This window comes from Saccoglossus kowalevskii, chromosome 18, assembly GCF_978046115.1.
Source record: "Saccoglossus kowalevskii chromosome 18, keSacKowa6.1, whole genome shotgun sequence".
NCBI lineage: Eukaryota > Metazoa > Hemichordata > Enteropneusta > Harrimaniidae > Saccoglossus > Saccoglossus kowalevskii.
Genome location: NC_140658.1, coordinates 24,110,389 through 24,131,701, shown reverse-complemented (window position 1 = coordinate 24,131,701; position 21,313 = coordinate 24,110,389). Strand labels below are relative to the sequence as shown.

The following is a 21,313-nucleotide window of genomic DNA, read 5'->3' as shown; positions in this document are numbered from 1 at the left end:
ACATTATAATTGTCAGTGCTTTAGCAACATTTCATGTACTACATGGTCTACCACATACATCATAACGTTCATAACAGACATAATATTAAACATATATAATTCAAATAAGGCGTACTGCCTCTTTAATCTGTAATGTCGAAGATATAGCGTCTTTACTAGGGACACCCTAAAGTGCGTTCCTGCGTTCTTGTACATATTTTTACCTAAATAAAAAAAAAATATTGTATACATGGTGTACGATTCAATGGCAATTATGTTTTGACCACTGACCTGCGAGACGACAAAGCGACGGAACATTTGGAAGCCTGTATTCTTTTCTTTTCAGTTTTTCTGGGCATTTCTATTTTAGATGTGAGCAAGTGTGCATATTTACATGTTTTCATTATATATTCAGCAATCATGACAATCTTTATAAGTGAGTTTCTAACACGTTTGTCAAGAAAATCTATATTTGCATAGTGTCAGGCACAGTCAGTTCGCATCGGTATAGCTGGGTGTATATGATCGATAGAGGGAAGTTGTGCAACCAAATTTGCCAAGTTCGCAGTTTTTCGCCGATAAAAAAAATAACCAAGGCTTTCAGCATTTTTGTAATAAGGACAATATTCTCTATCAATAATCTGCCCGAAACAGGAACGTTTCTACCAATTCTTGTGTTTTTTCGACGTCTTTCGACACTACGTAGGCAGGTACGGGGACAAAATGACTAAATATTAAAACAGCGTAAAAACGTTAAAAAAAACGATAAAATAAAATAAAATAAAATGAAAAAAATAAAAATAAAATAAAATAAAAAAAAACATAGCCCGTACACTACATCTGATTTTAATCAGATTGGGGGACCAAAGACCTTTATTTTAATTTATTAATAATTGTAACGTAATAAATCAAGTCTGAACATACATGTATTTGGATAAACTGACGTCTTTCGTCAACAGTGAAATCCTATCGCGATGCAATAATAGTGAATGAATGAATGTTAAAGTTACATTTAGTTTTTGACTTTGTTATATTATAAAGTTAACGTTTGGAAATTTGTCTGGATAACGAGAAATTAAAATTTTTACTGAGAAATGAATGTCTTTCTGCAAAGCCGAATGTTCTCGAACATTCTCAGGTCTTTACAAAGACACGAATGCGCATATGAATAAATAACTAATAGAATGCGTGTCAGACTCTATTCGACATGCTTCGTGCGGCACACTGAAAACACATACCCATACATGCATTTTCAGTTTCATATACTTTTATAGCACTTCTCGTGCAATATTCTACCATCTAAATTCAAATCCACTCAACCTTGTTCTTTTAGCAATGCAACTTTAACGAACATAAAATCGCCCTGTATTTAACTACACTTTTTCGTTTATGCAATTTATTACGGTGAAAATAATTACTGTTAATTTAGTGCTCTTTACATCTTGAGAATCCACTGCTTCTACTATTTGTTATCACAGATGATGATGGAAATTCTGCACTTTTTAGTGGCAGGTTTTCACAATGCGCAAATAATCCTGTAAAATTACGTAGTTATTTAATTACTTTACAAATTAAAAAAACAGGAAGGCTGGAAAACCGGGTCTTCGGTGAAAGCTTGTCAGAATATACGGCATATTGAAGTAGTATAGCTACAATCAGTGAGTATTCATCTAAGTATGCAACACTGTCACAAAGCACAATACTAGTGATAGAAAAGATTTATTAATTTATCATGAAATGAAAGATGTTTATGAAAAAAACATGCATGCGTAACTGAACATGTAATATAACGAGAAGTATTTATCAAATCATGTTTGTCCATTCCATAAACATGCAGACAGTTGCATAATTAAAATCCAATATAAAACCTAATTTGTGATTAAGTTCTTAACAATAATCAAGTAGAAATTGAATTTAATTTTTAGTATAATTTGTCAGGCATGCGAAAACAAACCAGCTATAATAATACTTGGAAGCTTCTAGATCTCAATAATCACACACGTGCTGTTTAGTATACGTAAATACAATATTATACCGTTATTTAATTGTATTCATTTATTTTATTAATTTAGGCAAATATGGGCAAGAACGCAGGAACGCACTTTAGGGTCTCCCTTTTTACTAGCATTATTCGGTCTTTAGAAATCACACAAACGTAAAATTAATTAGCCGGGTAGTGAACCATTTAACATATTTTGGCGTTAATTTGACGTGCAGGTTTGCGCTTGTGCTTTATTCCTTGGTGTAACTACGTTTAATACTAGTGTGAAATGTAGCAACAATAACAACAATTGCGCTCAAAAGAAATCATTTTCAAAACTTCTGTTGTGAAGGTATTGTGTGGTTTCAGGTTCTAATACACAGAATCAACCACAGTATATCGGTTGGCTAGTTTTAGCCATCAAATATCCACGCACTGTATTGACGCGTCCGAGCTTTATGGTTAATGCGTCCGCACTCTATTGTTTCCTCGGCTACCTTTGTGCTTTTCTAAATAGGAAGATGAGAAAAAATAGATTTCTCTGCTAAATAAACATTGACAATTATTATAAAACGCCAAGTACGATATAGAACTCCACTCTATGTTAGAGAACGCATCATATGTTAGTGAAAACTGAAAAAGCCATAATTGTGCGTACCTTGGTACACAAGTCGGAAACGAAGTGATCCGATTGAAGGTATAAACAAGAACGCTGCATATTTAAAGGTGTTGACTGAACACCGTCGAAAACATCTGTATTTCATAGATACAATGAAAAAATGGACACTAATAGCGTTTAACTACACCACAAACTAAACAACAATTCATCGGTTTCATTGATTCATTGCTGCAAAGCAAATACTAGTATGCCAATCGGTTTTACCGTTAGCAAATTGGCTTATACACTGAACAGGGGACATGGAACTCATTTGTACCAGTTCATAATATCACAGACGTCATTTCGTCACTGTCAGCTTCCCTACCCGACTGGAATAGTCTCTCCCCATCGAGGACTTTATAAATATTGGTCTGCCAGTAACATACGACCCCCGAACTTGTTATTTATTACCAACACACACGATAAAACTCGAACATGATGTGTTTACACATTGTGTATGCAACTGCTTGTATATTAATGTTCTAGCATGTGTCCCATTGTCAACGCAGAACGAGCACTCAAGAGAAATTTGCGGAAAAAAATAGGAAAGTGCAAAATAACTAAAAAACAAAACAAAACATACTGTATAATGCCATTCCATCTACCGTACATACAAACAAGATGTGTGATCTGTGGTGATCGACAGGTTTTGAGTATATTGCGGGTCTCTTCATCAACTATGAAGTGTTCCACCAACTCCTGACCGAGATTTGGCCATTAGTACCTAAAAAGCTTTGCTCATTAAACTATCAAGACCACTCATAAATAAATGCAGTCCGATATCACGGAGATTACCGTGTTATAACCTCTCGGTATTTTAATGGTGTATTATCATCTAATAAGACCTTAGATGATAATCTTGCTGGGAGATCCTGTTTCTCTTTGGCAGTACTCCGCATACTCCGCATGCCATTTTGATTGATAGGAGACATCCAGTCACGACTCCCTTCATTCGAATCGACGGGTGACATTTTATATGGATAACCCTCCATCAACAAGACATGCGTATTTATAATCTCTTTTGACCTTATATGATAACCTTGTATAAACTGTAAGAAATGTTAGCTTGATAATTCGTAATGTGGTATAGAAAGGTAGAAAAGTTTATTTTATTGAGAAACATTTACATAAAAAATGGGAACACTGGAATTTAATTTAAATTGATTTTTTGACGGCGCTGTCGGATAAAGTGGAGAAAGACAGTAATCAGGTAGACTGGCGCAGTCGGGGCGATTAATTTGTTTTTGTAGTTTAAATAAAATAAAAATTTTCGCGAAATGGAGGTGTTAGCGCGAAATCCCCTGTAACTGCGAAAACACCCCGACTGGTTTATTCTGCATGGCCCTCTATCGACACTGCAGGAACCCGTCGATTTTTCAACGGGTAATTATGTTAATGAGTGTTCTAATTGACAATCATCTAATCGAATCACAACGTCTCTTCAACTGACCTCTGACCGAGAAGACGTCGGCTGATTGTAGCAGCCGATTTTTTTTTCAATTCTACGACAGTACGAGTTACATTTTTACACATTGTGATGAATAAGAAACGACGACTACGACAAACTCGAATTTCAACGTGCCGACATGTTGGGTCTGCAGTGTGACCTTTACCAAGTTGACCTCATTATGCACGTATTTCCGCGCCCACTTCATTATAATATGTGCTCATGAATATTTAATAGCCATGAATTTCCTGCAGAATAAACCAGTCGGGGTGATTTCGCGCTAACACCTCCATTTGGCGATTTTTTTTATTTTATTTAAACTACAAAAAAAAAAAAAAATTATCGCCCTGACTGCGCCAGTCTAGTAATCAGGCAGTAAATTCATTTTGTGATCGATCTATATCGAATTAATGAATATGCGGAAATGTGTTACTTTTGTTTAACTTACAAAATTCGTATTCTATGAAATATATTTACTGAACCTTGTACTTAATCATTGTGTTGATTGAGTGTATCACGATTCTCGTCATGAACTACGAAGTGCCCACGTGCATGTCAGCGTGCCTGTCATATGTCAGCCGCGTTAATATCCAAATACTTCGATGGCCGCACTAATCGCATACGACGTTAAACGGGTAAACTCATACGCTTTATTTTACATATGCGCTCTTAAATGTAGAGCATATCAATGAATTTGCAAACTATACAGTACGTCGATAATAGGATTATGAACGAAGGGAGAAAGTAAAATCACACTGTCCAATACAAAGAATACACGTTCGAAATAAACATTCTCAAGTTTAACGAAACAAAATCTGGCTTTGGACAATACTTTCAACATAGAAGCCCTTGGCAATTTACTTGACATAATAGACTTCAAGCTTGACACTTTTCATTTGAGTGGTACGAAAAATTCTAGTGTCTTTTTATTGAGCAGGCACATATATCTCGAATGTTGTCTCAATGTTCGGTATATGGCATAACAAATGGAAACAGTTGAATTTTATATAAGAAACGTTGCAAAAACGCGGTAAAAATACTTAATTTATGTATGAACAAATAATTTAACGTGACGGTATTTAATTTAAAGTGTTAAACATTCATTTTAATGCAACAAATAAGCATACAATGTCTGAAAATTGACAGTTCTGAAAGAAAAGTCATCAAAGTTGAATAAATGGAATGTAATTTTATTTAAAAACGACAAGATTTAGAGGGAAGTAAAGGTTGTCCAAAACTCTACAGACACCATACAATGGTGGACCATTTAAATGTTCAACCTAGAAGTTGTCAACAATATTAAAATTTTAGTAGTGGTATATATTATATGTGAATATTAAAAAAAAAAACATCCAAAGTACTTCCAACTTTAAATGTCATATCAATTAACAATTAATTTATTTTACCTTATACTACTTTTCCACATGATATATTATTTTAAAGTTACGCATTAACGATATTATATATCAAGTATTTTCAATAGAACCGTACAAATACATAGAGGTTTGACATGATTATACTTATTGTGTTATTAAATGGTTCTACACTGAAGATGACATAAGGATGCTGGGGCAAAGCTTTTATCTAGTTTGAAAAATTCAGTTATTAACATTGTGCCGGCATCCAAGTGGGAACAAATTGTGTCCCCTTGCTGACAGAATTTCTACACAAATTAGTTGAAAACAAAAGGTACAAACAAGCCAAATCCTTTTATTTTAAACTCCGATATATTGATAATGAACAATGCATCAAGAATCCTAGATTTAGTGATTATATTCTAATGATCTAGTTGAACTTGAGGAGACTACAGAATCTGCGTCATAAGTAGATCTGTGCTTTGAATTTGACTCCAAGGACCAGCTCTGTATTAGACTATATGACGAGAAAGGTGATTTTAATTCTATTAATATTTTCATGAATTGTCCATACCTTTACTAATATCCCACTCTCTTCTACTTATGGGATATACATCTACTAACTTGCTACGCCCTGGCCTGTGGTAGATATCCAGAGTTTTTTTTCAAACAGACAATTTTTATTCTTCCACAATAATAGATCAGGGATTTTGTAGACTAACCTTAACTTCAACAGATTAAATATGAGGTACCGCTTTGGGAAGATAATCCTATATTTATATAAGAGGATTATACAAGTTATTTTGGTACATCAACGTGCTGCACACCGTTGTATACTAGATGAAATATTATTTGTATGCGAGCCTCAAATCATGGGATTAAAATTTGTAGTCACAAAAAATACGAGAATTGTATTTTTTCACATGAGCAATTAGCAGATCGTATGAGCGAGTCAGGAGGTGGAATCGAATCGAACCGTATGACATGTGGCTTGCACGTGTCCATGTCTGAAATCATGTAGTCACTATAGCAAACATAAACAAAGTATCATACCATAGGTGAATAAGTTGACCCCTGAACATTGACTTGGGTACATTTATTACTGGCATGATCGCACAAATACAGTATTAAAAGCGACGGAGTAAGCTGGTTTGGTGATCGAGTGGACTAACAATGTGTGGATGTACAAAGCCTTATGAGCAATGTTTCATATTTGAAGATGGTAATATTGACCGTTCCTCCCAAATCGAAAGCAGTATACAATGAATCGTTTGAATAGACAAAAATGAGATTTACTACTCCCACGGGCATAGTTTCGTCACCACAAGCCTCCCATATCATATATAATTAAGGCAGTTATAAACACTTTGTTTATAAGCTTGTATGATCCATATTCTCCCAGCTATTCCATGTGTCCAGTTATATCTAAACCAGAATCAACAACAATGAATTGTGGTGATCGACTAATTTGCATCTTTTGTTTGAGTGCATTACGGTTCTCTACATCAACTATGAGGTGTTCCACCAACCTCCGTCCAAGCGTGTGCCATTAATTCCTGCACGCCTTGCTCATCAAAATATCACCACTCATCAATAAATACGGTCCGATATCACAGAGATCATCGTGTGTCAACCACTTGGTATGTTGATGGCTGTATCATTATCCAAAAAGATCTTAAATGATAACGCTGCTGGGAGATCCTGTTTCTCTTTTACTGAACTCCATTGTAGATTCATTACACTTTGTACCAGATAGACGATCATGTGACCTGCACGTCAGTAAAATATAACACCATCATGTAAATTCCATTTTGTACGTCTAAAAGTAGAGAATCATGTCGTTACTATGACATCCATTAGACCAAATATAAGTTCAAAATTCGCTCAGTGTTATCTCAGCCTAATTAAACATATTGGCAATTTGATTCATGTGTTCAGTCATGAGTAATAACAGTGATGCATTAGTATGTTTATTACTGATATGACTGAAGTGCAGTTTTAAAAACAATGTGATGAGCTGGTTTGGTGACCGAATGAACTCAGATTGTGTGGAATTCCGTTGCTTCAAGTCCCGCTTTATGAAGAATCGTTTCCATTTGAAGATGGTAATAATGGTTGTTTATCTCAAATCAGTGAAATTACAATGAAACAGTCTCAATAACGTGTGTTGTAGGTGTAAAAAAAATACGGAGGACATATACAAAGTGCGGAGCAAACTTTTAGAAAAGGTCAGAAGGCGGATGGGAAAACAATACGGACAAAAAGTTCAGATGGTGACAAAATGCCATGACAGACCTCATGACCTAAAAAAAAAGTCATGGCAATTTTTAGACAGAATAAAATCAGGAGCTGGCGGACTTGAAAAGTAACCGTTTAAAACACCTACTTTGAGTCGAGAACAAAATTAATAGCAGAAGCCGACTTTCCTTAAAGTCTCTACTAAATGACCTAAAAATAACCAACTGCAAAGTCGAACCTTAGACTGTGGAGCGTTCTTGTGAACTCCCCTCAATGTCATTGTTTCCATTACATTTGCCGACCATTTTCTCTGAAGATAATACCCGACGTGAATATTCAACTTTTTATTTATTACAACCAAGTCTAAACAACAACAGAAAATTAAGATTAAAGTCAGTTCAGTATTAGAAACAAGAAGTCCACGGCATGATTCACTATGTACCCCGGACCACCCGTCTTGAAGATCATCGAAAATGAAAAAGATTAATGAGAAATTGTTTAGGTACAGTGGAAAAATCACGGTGAATGGAAGACATTGTTTGTAAAGTCGGTAATGCTGCATGGGTAGGCGGGCAATTGAATAAAATGTCAAAAACAGTGACCGAGAAAGTTTGGACTATTGCCTGAAAAAAATGTAAAGCCAGAAACATCTGTAATTTGCTAGATCCAATGACAAAATGGACACTAATATAATGGTATTTATGAAAAAAAAATTAATTGAATCCTTGCAGCAAGAAAGCAAAATGCCACTCGGCGTTACCTTCAGCAAAATGATACATGCCAATTTGAGTGACATGCGTTCATGCAATCATTCGTACGAGTTCATGGTATCACGCCAAGTACTTGCTTCTCTGCCAGCGTCCCTAAACGACACTTATATATACGATATATATATATATATATATATATATATATATATATATATATATATATATATATATATATATATATATATATATATATATATATACAACCATCCAACCGAATATCGTAGACGTTCTGGGTATGATTGCACAGAAGATTGAAGAATGAAAAATAATATCAATGAGCGTAGATTTGTGTCCAAAACGGAATTGAGCACATTTTTGTAATTTGAGGCCAATTTAAATCTTTTTCAAATACATTACTTAACAATTCACTAAATGTTATGATCAGTCATGATAAACACATTTGCATGAGGAGTGCTACCACCGTTTGCCTATGAACAGTGCCTGTATGCGTACGGAGTCTTGCTAAACAAAACATCACAATCTCTCGTAAATACGTCATCATGTGATACTAATCTTAAAGTGCCCCGATGGACGTATAGTGGTCTCAATAGTTATTTTTTCTTTGATTAGACTCATATGCAATATCACTGTACTTTGTTCTGCATATAAGACAGGTTATACCATTAACAATAGGTATGGCAGATACTCTAGAATGCCTAAGTGCATACGACTACGAAATGCGACACATTTGTTATTCATACTTGATAAAGGACATTTGCTACTTAAAATGTGCTTGAAGCACGACACACCATTTCACTTCGATTGGCAAATTACATCTCATGAACACCCATCATATCATTAGGTTAAATCCGCACGTAACGTATTGGAATTCTTCGTTATCAATTAGACATGAATTGTTTACCTTTAAATGACATTAAATGATAACCTTGTTGGAAGATCCTGTTTCTCTTTGAGTAAATTTGTATACAGATTCGTTTTATTCAGAGTAAGAATCAAATGCTTGTCATTGGAATAAGTCGAGTTAGATACGCATAACAAACCCAAGTTGCATTTTCGTTGGAGTATCATGATCAAAGTACCGAAGTCTCGCGCAGATGAGAAACAAGGTTATACATAGAATAACATTTTATTTCATTTCTTCTCTCCAATCAATGATCCCACTTACAATTCTTTGAGAATCATACAAATCTAAAGGAAAAAAGAATTAATTTTATTTTTTTCTGCCTCATAAAAACTCGAGAAACAGTCTGGCCCTACTATTATTCGGCTATTTGCGACGATGATTTTCATAGTATTGTACAATAAACGGATAGACAAGAGCATATGATTTCTACAGGACGCTTAACTTTCTAACTAGGAATCGTGCTAACATAGCACCTGATCAGAATATAAAATAATATAAAATCATACCTCATATGTGCTTTTCTACAGTCCTATTCTACTGTGATGTCACTGTTCTTTCTTGCACTAATCGACTGCATTCAACTGTGTAATCGAGTGCAAATATCATACGATTTTCGATAATACGGGAAGTGATATAAGTATTGCTATGGCAACAAACTGAAGTTTGGATGAATAAATGAATATGCATGTACACTGTCTATCTTTGAAGCTTGAGATAGGACGACGCATTCACAATACACGTCCTATTATATTAGGTCAATAAACTATGGTTCGTATGTGTTTATATTCCATAATCCCTTCCAAAAGTCACATTTTACGAGCTACGTCACATTTGACTGACTGCGCACTGCATTCAGACACTCGGCCTACATAAAACAAAATATAACCACAAATTCCTGGTTAAATGAACAATTTAATGAAACCGTGATACACAACAAGTAATATAATTACTTTGATGAAAAAAATAGAAGCACTTTACGTCGGTATGCGACCGTCAACAAATCATGGTATATCGTGCGAAATACAATTTATTGGCCTTTGTTTCGTACAAGGTGGACCTGACCCACGTAGTCGTGTAGTTTGATGATTACCCCCCCCCCCCTCTCTGGTTAAAAGTATTCACATAGAACATAACTCATCCCATTATTTTATTATATGCTCAATAATTACAGGCGATATCGATTTTGAAGAGCAGAAAAATGTTGCGTTTCAGTTGTTTGATCTGGTCTGCTGTGGTAGGTTGGTGGAACCTCAGATGCATAATATGAATTATCACTTGTTTACATCACACGCATATATAATAACTCGTACCTTAGTATGCTCTTGAAACCAATCAGGAAGTATGATAGCGATCACTATGACAACAGAATAACATGTCTATCTAAACACACTTGTCTGTGCCATAGTACAGCTGCCACATCATAGTACAACTAGTTAAAGTTCCACTGAACATTATGCACCTCACGAAGTTATACTCGTATAGAACCAGAATAGTCGCCAACTGATTTACAGACAGTTTGTCGGGTGGGTAGAATTGACTGCACATAATATTATTAGTATGAGGACAATTTATGACTTACGATTTAGAATCATTGTGTTAAAAACATCAGTGAGTACATTTGCTGTGGTTTGGTCATTGCTACGTATTGTAACATTCCGAGTATAAACGATCTAGAAATGTTCATGTGTTTTAACCTCGCATCGTCCCGGTAGTAAATCAAAAGTATGTGTGTGTTTCACCCAGAAACAGATCTGCCTGTTTAACACTTCAAGCTACAACTCTATCAACGTTGCGTCGAAAGCGCAAGCAATGAACTGTGATGTTATATAATTAATTTTAGGACTTGTAAAATGAAAAATGTTAGCAAATAGTTTGCACCTGGTCAACCTTGTTGCTGTAAATGTCAGACATTAACATAAGTGTGTTTACTCAACTCACAATAACAGAGTCAGTCAATCCGGTTTAGTACTGTGTTCCCTTATCATTACTAATATACCTATCTTCCATATCAATATAACAGATCATGGAGGTCAATGTGTAATAAGGTCACACGATTTTTTTCTAACTTCTTTTCACCAACCTGCGTTTTGAGGCACGCATGGCAACCTCTCGTAATAGCAGTCGACATTCCTATTCAGCAAGGTTCTTTGGTATTTATAGAACTATTCATCTGTTCTGTGAACGTAAAGTTCAATTTTGCATTGCAATTGGAATTCCCCCTTATGTTTTGATATTTAACGTCGCGTCTTGAACAATATCTTCGCTGTACGATCTTCTCGGCCACAAATTCAGCCTTATATTATACATTATTAAAACATTTTTTGGAGGTCAACATTGATTATGTGACGAGGTTTATGGGTTCACCCATCAACAATGACAATATACACAGTAGCCATCCAGAAGTAAGTAATTGTACAGACCATACACATAGTTTAGGTCATACTAAGTTTAACGAGTATCGAGTACCACTGCATCCATATTAACTAGTCAAAAAGTATATATAAAAGTTCATACAATATAAATTATACATATATTCATTGGGAGTTCTTATCAACTAATATTTTCCAGTTACGTCAGAAGGGCGCGACTTATCAAATGGTTTATTTTATTTTTTAATGAGATTGATGAATACTAATACAATCAAGTACAATATATGCACAAATAAAATGTTTATTTGCTAGATTCATTGCAAACAACATGGAAAATCGTCTGCCCACCGGCACATGTAAACGGTCTGGAAATAAGCCAACTACAGAAAATGAAACTCAACTACCAGATGAAGAAATCGCTGATGCTGATCTGGGTGAGTACTATGCTATCCTAATATATGTTATAGAATGTTGAACATCTGCATTTGAACAGTATTACAAATGGTACCACGCTAAAACACGGAGGCATAACCGGGACATTTTCTAGTACGAGATCGCCTACGCACAACGTGTATATCCCAATTTATTATTGATTGTGATAATTAGAAAAATTGGCAATTGAATCAAATCACTGTGTAGCAGTCATTCAAAAATTATATTGTGCTATTAACATAAAGTATAATTCGAAAGTTTAGGATCCTTCACTCATTTTGTTCCAATTTAAATTTCCACCATCTATAACAAGTTGATCTTAATATAGCCCATGTAACAGTTGAAACTGTAGTAATTCTCCACTCCCTCCGTTGATACATAGTAACACGTAGAGGTCCAGAATCAGAAACGACGCAACTTCATTATGCAGCATTTAATGGTGACTGCGACGAAATAAAAAGATCGTTGGCAACCGAAAATATCGATGGAAAAGATGCAGATGGTAGAACGCCGTTGATGCTTGCAGCTCTTAACAGTATGTAGACGTTTAGAATCCAGTATATCTCGTAACTGTGATTCAACTTATTTACTTATTTATCAAATAGTTTCAAAAACAACGGATACTGTTCTAATATACCACATAAGTCGTACTATATTTTTTAGAACAGAATAAGGCTTGTATGCTGCTTCTACGTGAAGGTGCACAAGTAACAGTTACAGACAAACACGGCGAGTCTTGTTTTATTTTTATGTTGGACGCAAAAATGACAAATGTGGTAAGGATTATAATATTAATATTAATATTATGAGGTTATTAAGAGGATATCGAAAAGTATGCACGAAGACAGTACAGCGATGGTATCGACCGACGCGCAGCGGAGGGCAATGCGACGGCGTGATGTCTGAGTGCACACTTTGCGGTATCCTCGTGATAACCTTCCTTCCATGATACTTCATGGAAATGCCGACATCTAAAAGGTTTAGAACAGATTTAGCGAACTTCTGTGTGTGTAGTTCAGTCAAGCCTGGGCGCTGCCATATTTGGTTGTACTAATAAAGAACGCTCACACGCGTAATTGCTCCATAATTGGAAGTTCCTAATATGATAGAAAGAAAAAAACAGTACAATACCACAACAATTCGGCACACTGTAACATTTGGCCTTACGGTGAAAGAAATTAGCCTTTTCTGTTCGTATTTTAACAAACAATATATCAATCACATTATAAGTGATCGATATTGTTTGCAGATTGAACTACATTGTGTATACGTTATGTGTTCGCATTTGTTTGTCACGTGAATCCTTAGTTTCATATCCCAACTGATAGGACATTACCTAGTCGCGTACTATGTATTTCTAAGAATTTCCATACTTTGTATGCAGGCAAGTCTAGCATTAGATCGACTGCATGAAAAAGATTCTCTTGAAGGAAAGCAGACATATGATTTGAAAATATTGGAAAAAGGAGAAACCAATGGTAGGTGATTATGTAGAGAAACACATTCGATTTCTGTCAAATACATTTTCTATACAGCATGATTAGCATTTGCATTGTTAAATTGTTTATATATTAAATACTAAACACACCATCAAGCTAAACTTGTCAAGGAGATGAATATAGCTGCAAGCAGCAATGATCGACTAGGGCGAATATGCTATTGTACCCACGTTGATGGGTACGGGTTGATGAGTATGTCAGTGGTTGCTATGGATATACCAATTAACAAACAAAAAAATGAATGTATTATCCAAGCAGAAACTGTAATTGTCAGGCACTCATGACTATATATATCATTTTAAAGTAAAGCATTTTACTATGAAATGTATTGTTATCAATGTGTTTATGTAGAATAACATTTATTTTCAGCTGAGACGCCATATACAAGAAGCCCGGTAAGATTTCGTTTACATATTAGTTTCCACTCATTAAATTTAATGTGAATTACGTATGACACATTAGAGGCAATTGGCAACTACACGTGTTGTCAAATCTAGATTTGTAGCTATATTCATAGAATATTTAAATCAGTGGTTTATGCTATTATTATGTTTATGCAGTGTATTATTTTTGCAGTTGCAAGCTGTTGTTGATAATACCCTTTTAGAAGTCATTGATCATCCCGTTTTTCGAAAATTTATTGAAATCAAGTGGCAAAAGTTTGCAAGGTAATACTATAATTTGAATTCAAATTTTCAACATATATATATTAAAATTTAAATTGAAATTGTATTTCACCAGTAAAATAAGGAAATTAAATAATTACTAATGTGCAGAAAAGCATATATTTGTGTGATAAATAAAATAATGTTTTGTAGATAAATTTTAGATAATTTTTAGACCATAGAGTTTGTTTGCTATACATTATGGAATTCTACAATAATTAAAGATGTTCTTCGTGTATTGGATGTATATTTGGTACAAATTTCAGTAGGTTTCTCGGATAAAATCACCAATGAAACCGCTGCTTTATTACACAAGAAACAGTTTCTGATTTTGCATTTTGTTGACAATCAATTTGTCGATTTATTGTTTACTGTTGAGCAATTGAACTGGGAGGTCTGAACCGATTTTCGGTGAAGACATATAATCACAGTATACACACAGAGTAGTCACCTGCAAACATTTGACGATGAAAATTATGTTGTTCTGCCATGGTAGTTTTTACATGTCTTTTTTGGGGGGGGGTTAAATGAATAGATCATTTTCCGTTTAGAACAGAAGAATTATTAGAATATTTATTGTATTATTTTTTTAAGATGGGCTGCAAAAAAAGATTTACTATGGAACTTATTATTTGTTGTGCTGTGGTCGATGCTAGCTGTGGTGAAGCCTCATGCCCGTGGATGTTATGAGTTTCCGCTCGACTTGTTGCGTGTGCTTCTATGGGTAGGAAACTAGCTATATTAATAACAATGTCAAATGGAACATAGCCGTAAATGCACTTTGACTGTATAATATATCGACTGTATTGTTGGATGAAAAAATACAACAATATCGTTTCTATTGGCTTTGTTTATCCGATTTTATAAAAATGAATTCATCTTTTACATCTTTTATTGTAATTCTATTTTAGGTCATGGCTATTTTGTGCACAATTTGGTTCATTGTTCAAGAATACCGGGAATATAAGGAATCAAGGGAAAAAAGAAAGGTGATTTTATGATGGATCTAAATAACTATTGGCAGTGGAAGTGGTTCCTTGTCATTATGGCGATTAACTTTATGCTGATTAGGCCAATTATCCAGTATATCATTGTATTACATACATCTCGCTCAGAAACAAAAAAAAAAAACAATTGGCAGCTCTCCAATGTTTCAAAATTGCCATGTATGTTATTTTGTTATTCTTTTTGTTATAATTTGTGTTTTGATTCAATTACAGAATTTGACCAAATTGCTAAAGTGTATAAGGAAGAGTGCTGAAAAGTATGAGGAAAAAGTAGAGTGCAAACGCAATTCCTGGGAAGGGCGACCATCAAACTTTTATGGCTATTGGTAGGTTGAACTTTTATGGCTATTGGTAGGTTGAACTTTTATGGCTATTAGTAGGTTGAACTTTTATGATAATTGGTAGGTTGACCATATATTAAAATGTTATGGATAACACCTTCCTGTCACATCAATTCACATTTTTAAACATTTACATTTTTGATCATAGTAATAATTAACAGCATATTTGGGAATAATTGGGGGTGAAAATAAACATTAAACTGCTTACATTGGCGAGGGGCATTTGCCTTATCTCAAGTTCTTAATGTGCATGTATTATAACTTTCATCAAAGAATTGTTTCCTGCTGTTTGGCATGAACTCCAGGTTATTTATTTGCTATTATTTAGACAGTGTGCTATAGCGTAGCAAGATATGCCTCTGAAACGTATTGTTTATCAATAACAGTATATAAGTTTATACAAAAATATTAGAAATTATTATTCATTGTTGCGCGTGTCGACTATTCAGCTTCCTACCTATTAAAGAATAACGTGATTAATATTGGCAATGGCGAAGTTCATTTTTTGTTCATGCCAAATAATTTGAAACAGAATCACCAAAGTCAAACTTAATCATTATTATTATTCATCTTTTTTCCAGGAATTACTACGACTGGTTTGTGTATTTTCTCCTGACGGTGGTGGTTTTAACTCATTTGATAGATATCGGTATTGCATCGGATGAACTATGTCATCCACGATCAAATGATACAACTCAATACGAAGATGATGCAGACCACTGGGAGAATGAAAGCTTGGCAGGGAAGATACATTTAGGATGGTTTGCATTCACAATTATTTTTGTCTGGTTTCGATTGTACAAATCAATCAGAGCATTCACGCATTTGGGTAAGTTTCAAACTATATATTCGAAACTATTTTCACATTCATTCAAATACTATCACTTTGGTAAGTTTGGGTATATATACGCAGTTACATGACACGGTGTGTACGTGTCATCTTACCTTTAATGATGGAATAGTTATCATCTTCAGTACTTTTTTTCGTGATTGCAGAAATGACGTATCGATGGTTTTGGGATTAGCTCTTTCAACTCTTCCAGAATCAATGATTAATCGGAGCAGAATAATATGTGAATGTGTCATTTTGTGGGTACCTTATAACATCCTTATAGTAAGCACTTATACTGGATACTTTTATTTTGAAACAATATATTCAACACTCTGCTTCCAATTGCAGGTCCTTTTATTCTTGTGGTTTATATTGTACTTGGAGATGCGGGAAAATTCCTAATCTTGGCTTTAATGTTTTATTTACCATTTAGTAAGTAGTTCAGTAGCACTCGTAATTATTTTTTAATTGAATAACGCAGAACAAGTCTTACTAGTTTTTAGAAATTCTAAATACGATGTCTTTAGAAAAAATGAGTGTATATTTAGTGTCATCGATTAACACCATTATAAGGCAACAATAAAAAGAATTTAAATGCGTCCATTCAAACTATTAGTATTCATTATTTTTCAATGAAATTCGACTAAAACTGAATCTGGGAATTCTACTTTTACTACTAACTACTAAACTACTAAGCAACATTTTTACAACACTTGTAATATTTTATGTTTTATTTCGCCATGTGAGGTAAAACGTAGATACATAAACGAAAACACATTTTTGATAAACTTGAAATCTGTATACTATCCACTTTTTGTAGCCATTTCACCACAATCAGACGCAGGAAATAAATATGCAAATAGTATTCTAGATTCTTTAAATTGCCTTCTACAATTAAATATTATAAATTTTTAAATCCACTTTCCTAGCGTGTGCGTTTTGGATGATATTTGGTGGTATCCCATTTTACGAGTCAGTTATTGCTACAATGTTCACTCTATTCCGTATGGCACTAGTGGATGACTATAATTATGAGGTACGATATTTATTTTGTCTACAATCATCATTAGTAGAATTATTAATCTTATATGTGTGTACCACATACTGCACTAGGAAAAAACTCATCTAGCAGTAGTGTGTTATTTGTATAGAACCTATGGTTAGTATGTTATTTCCATTTTATAGCTGACTCCATTCTCTGATAGTTGGACACCATATCGACTTGATATTTATGCCATTGTATATTACTTCTGATTTATAAATGCTGAAATCGAATGTCTAATAACGCTAGCTACTTAGAATTGCCTATTTTTTAAAGTAATATTGATCATTTAATCACAGGGACTGAGAGATGCGAACCGTGTTATGGCGGATATCATGGTTGGATTATACCTTTTAATTGCAGCGGTAATATATCTGAGTATATTCATTGCAATGTTGAGTTACAGATTTTCCAGGTAAGAAAGCGCCATGATTGGAAAGGACAGTACTAATCTGAATACATTTAAATGTAGATTATTTGGTAGGGCTATGTAATTACGTGTTTGAGTGTAGTGCATAAACAGGAATTATATTATATCGTCCTGCTGTATCGAAATTCGGTCAATTTGGTCTAGTACTTATGGGATACATAAGCAACAACCATGCTGGAAGAACTTTACTTTTTTTAAATTAAATGATCAAACGTTCATAGGCATAGAGATGTAATTGGAATGGATGACACATAGGAGTATCTAGCCTGATGACTTGGAAATGAATCAGTGCTGATATAGTGTGGATATCGTTGTTTGTATATGATTTACTGATATATGAGTGATTCCAGAGTACTATGATGGCTTAATTGTCGTGTTATTAAACCTACGCCAGGTACCAGTGAACGTTACGTTCAGAACCTTTTCGACTGAACAAAGACACACACACAGATCGAGATCGTGTCAACTTCTCTAGACTTAGTCGCCCGTCTAGAACTCTCCAAGACAGAATGCCTCGGGGAAAAGTTCCCCAAGACTCTCTCGCTCGTGGAGCACTCTCAAGACTGACCCAGACTCTATTTATTTACTTCCCAAACTTTAACCTATCACAAGGAAATTTAAAAGCTTAAGGCGTAGCTTTAAAAAAAATCAACTCGCATGTAGCCAATCACACGAAGTACTTAACACGTCATATATACTTGATTAATTGTCCGCTATATCAAAAGACTACTGTCAGAAATAACGGTCGGTTAGCAAAGTTCATATCGTAATTAGTTCCATTCACTGACTCAAGTTCCGTCCAGGACCTCGTATACACCAAAATGATGACAGGTTATGGGGAAAGTGTTGAAATATATAAACCAGCACTTCACATGAAACCAGTCATCAAATCGGATAAGTGACGGATCTCTAAACACATGGAAATAAATCATGACAGTACCCTAACAATAATCGTGTTTGCTATTGAAATCAGGTATAAATCCCGAATATATTCAAACGCACAGCAACACCAATGTACGAGACTGCGTAAAGTATAACTGATATAGTTTTTATTTGAGCGACCATATACGTTATTTTGTTTTCCAGCATGTATGACAATGGTAAATCCAATGCAATGATACAACGATCCAAAATTATTCTTGGCTTCGAGGAGAAATTAACTGATAAAGAAAGAAAACACCTTCGTAAAGAATGTGCTCATGCCGAAGACTATAGCGTCAACGGGGATGGAAAAGAAGATATGATACAGATTACATACAAAGAAGAGGTAGTTTGTATATGGTTTATACTGACATTTGAGTAACACAAATGTTAGAAATTAGCAAAAAAGCAATTTCCCGCGAGTCACTTAATGTCAATAAAATAATTCAATTAAGTTGGTGAATCACTTATATTCAATCTTAACATGGTGAATGTTAACTAAACAATATTGACAGTGAAAATCCCTTTTCTGTTCAAATAGCACTGTTAAAAAATACTATTTTAAATGTTTCATTTCAATGTCACTTGTGTGCAATGCGCATTGCTGAGCCATAAACTACCCAGTTGCAATTTACAACGCAAAGACATACATATTTACTTCAGAAATGTAGATTAACATATAATAGTATATGGCAACGATTGATTGGGAAATTATACAAATTCAATTCTAAGAGATTATAAACTGTTCCGCCTCTTGCCAAACAATTGCTTTTCGTAACTATGGGTTCATCAAGTGCCCTGCAATGTGCGCAAAGTTATATTTTAAGACTGCAATGAAGGTTACAAATTGCAAATGTCTTTAAATTTATCCTTGAAAGACACAAATGTGAAGCTACCAATGAGCTTTACATCTGTTGATACAGACAGGTAGCTGGAGACTGTAAATGGTTTTCATTCATTCATGTACCAACATCCGCTATGTCCTTCAATATATTAAAACAAAACATGTAAAATAGCATGACCATTTAAGCTTCTGCCTGAAATAGCTAGACCGAATGGATAATAAAAGGTAGTCAATCAAATGACAGACAGTGGAAATCCAAATAAGAACACTACTTGATTAACACGTGCCCCAAGTGTAGAGAAATAAATTATTCGTTTGGATACTTTAAAAGCAAATTATGCAAAAATAATATTTTTTAATGGAATACTTCACTGTATCCAAATATTGCACCTGAATCTTTACATTTCCTTCCATTCAAGGGACAAGAAAAGAAATGGTATCTTCTGAAATCGTCGACAACGAGAAATACCTGTCTGGAAGTACTGAATAGTCTAAGTCAATAACGAAGAAATTGAATGGGTGCAGAGAATAACAAACGATCTTTGGAGAAGAGAAGACAGTCAAGAAACTATTACGTGTCAGATAATACAATGTCCTTTATAAAAACTGGATTATATTGTTCAACATAGTTAATTCAATTATCTTTGGCCCTAGCTTTACGTTTGTATGCCATGTGTTTATGTATAAATTTAGTCAAAAGCCACAATGCACAATGTAATAAGTATTAAGATATACGAGGTGGAAAAATCTACGCTTGTTGTAATGATACAAAAATTGTCATTTAATTGCAGTTGTTAAGAATTGTTGCCCACAATAGCTCGCTGTTAGCTTTGCTTGTTATATTATCACATTATTTAGTGAGTTCAGTCAAATCTAACCATTTAAAATATAAGTATTTAGTATCATCAAATTTGACGTATTTTTCACCATCTACTATATATAGCTGATATAATAGAAGTGGTTTTGCTTAAATATTATAATTACTGGGAACATTTAAACAATTTGTTGTATCTGTATAATTATGTTCTGTTTTATTGCAAAATCTTTCATAAACCTTTTAGCCCAACAACGAATTCGTAGTGAATTTGTACGATCTGTATTTGTACATTGTTGTTTGGTCTTTAATAAAATAGTAACTGATTTAAGGTGTTATTTATGTAGTTGTCGTTACTTTTACTCATTTCCCCTATAATGTAGAAATTGAATAACTTATATAACTTTTGCAACTTGTACTATCTCCTGGTATTTCTTTTAAAAACATAGTACGTGGATACTACAATATATTGATATGTAATGTAATATACAGGGAAGAATCTCTTTGTAGAAAGGGCAAAAGTGGATGTTTGTTAACTGAAAATAGGTGATACTAGTGTATGTAGTACTTATTACAGCCGCGGATATCGCATCATCTTCAAAAGTGTTTTTTTGGTATTGTGATTAATCAAAATTCCATGGTCATGTTGATTTCCTGGTTAATATGCACATGTGCTGTTGGTCGTGGAGTTTATGGATTGCTTCGTAGATTATTGGGAAATTTTAATCTAGACATACATACCTGTATGACAGGTTATGTGTTTAAAAAAAATGTTAAATTGGTCTCAAACTAAATAAATCTGCACAGTCACCAATACGCAATTT

The 21,313-nt window shown here is 34.2% G+C and overlaps 1 protein-coding gene across 1 annotated transcript; it reads left to right on the top strand.

Annotated features, from left to right (window-relative positions):
• The first annotated feature begins 11,990 nt into the window (after positions 1-11,990).
• LOC146731953 (uncharacterized) lies at positions 11,991-20,186 on the top strand. The gene is made up of 15 exons (XM_085493017.1): positions 11,991-12,096; positions 12,477-12,629; positions 12,758-12,870; positions 13,479-13,572; positions 13,963-13,988; positions 14,170-14,261; positions 14,853-14,982; positions 15,170-15,247; positions 15,479-15,591; positions 16,188-16,435; positions 16,787-16,870; positions 17,368-17,474; positions 17,780-17,895; positions 18,997-19,177; positions 20,095-20,186. Exons 1-15 carry the CDS (start codon positions 11,991-11,993, stop codon positions 20,176-20,178), a joined length of 1,725 nt encoding a protein of 574 aa, XP_085349143.1. The 3' UTR covers positions 20,179-20,186.
• Positions 20,187-21,313: the final 1,127 nt, after the last annotated feature.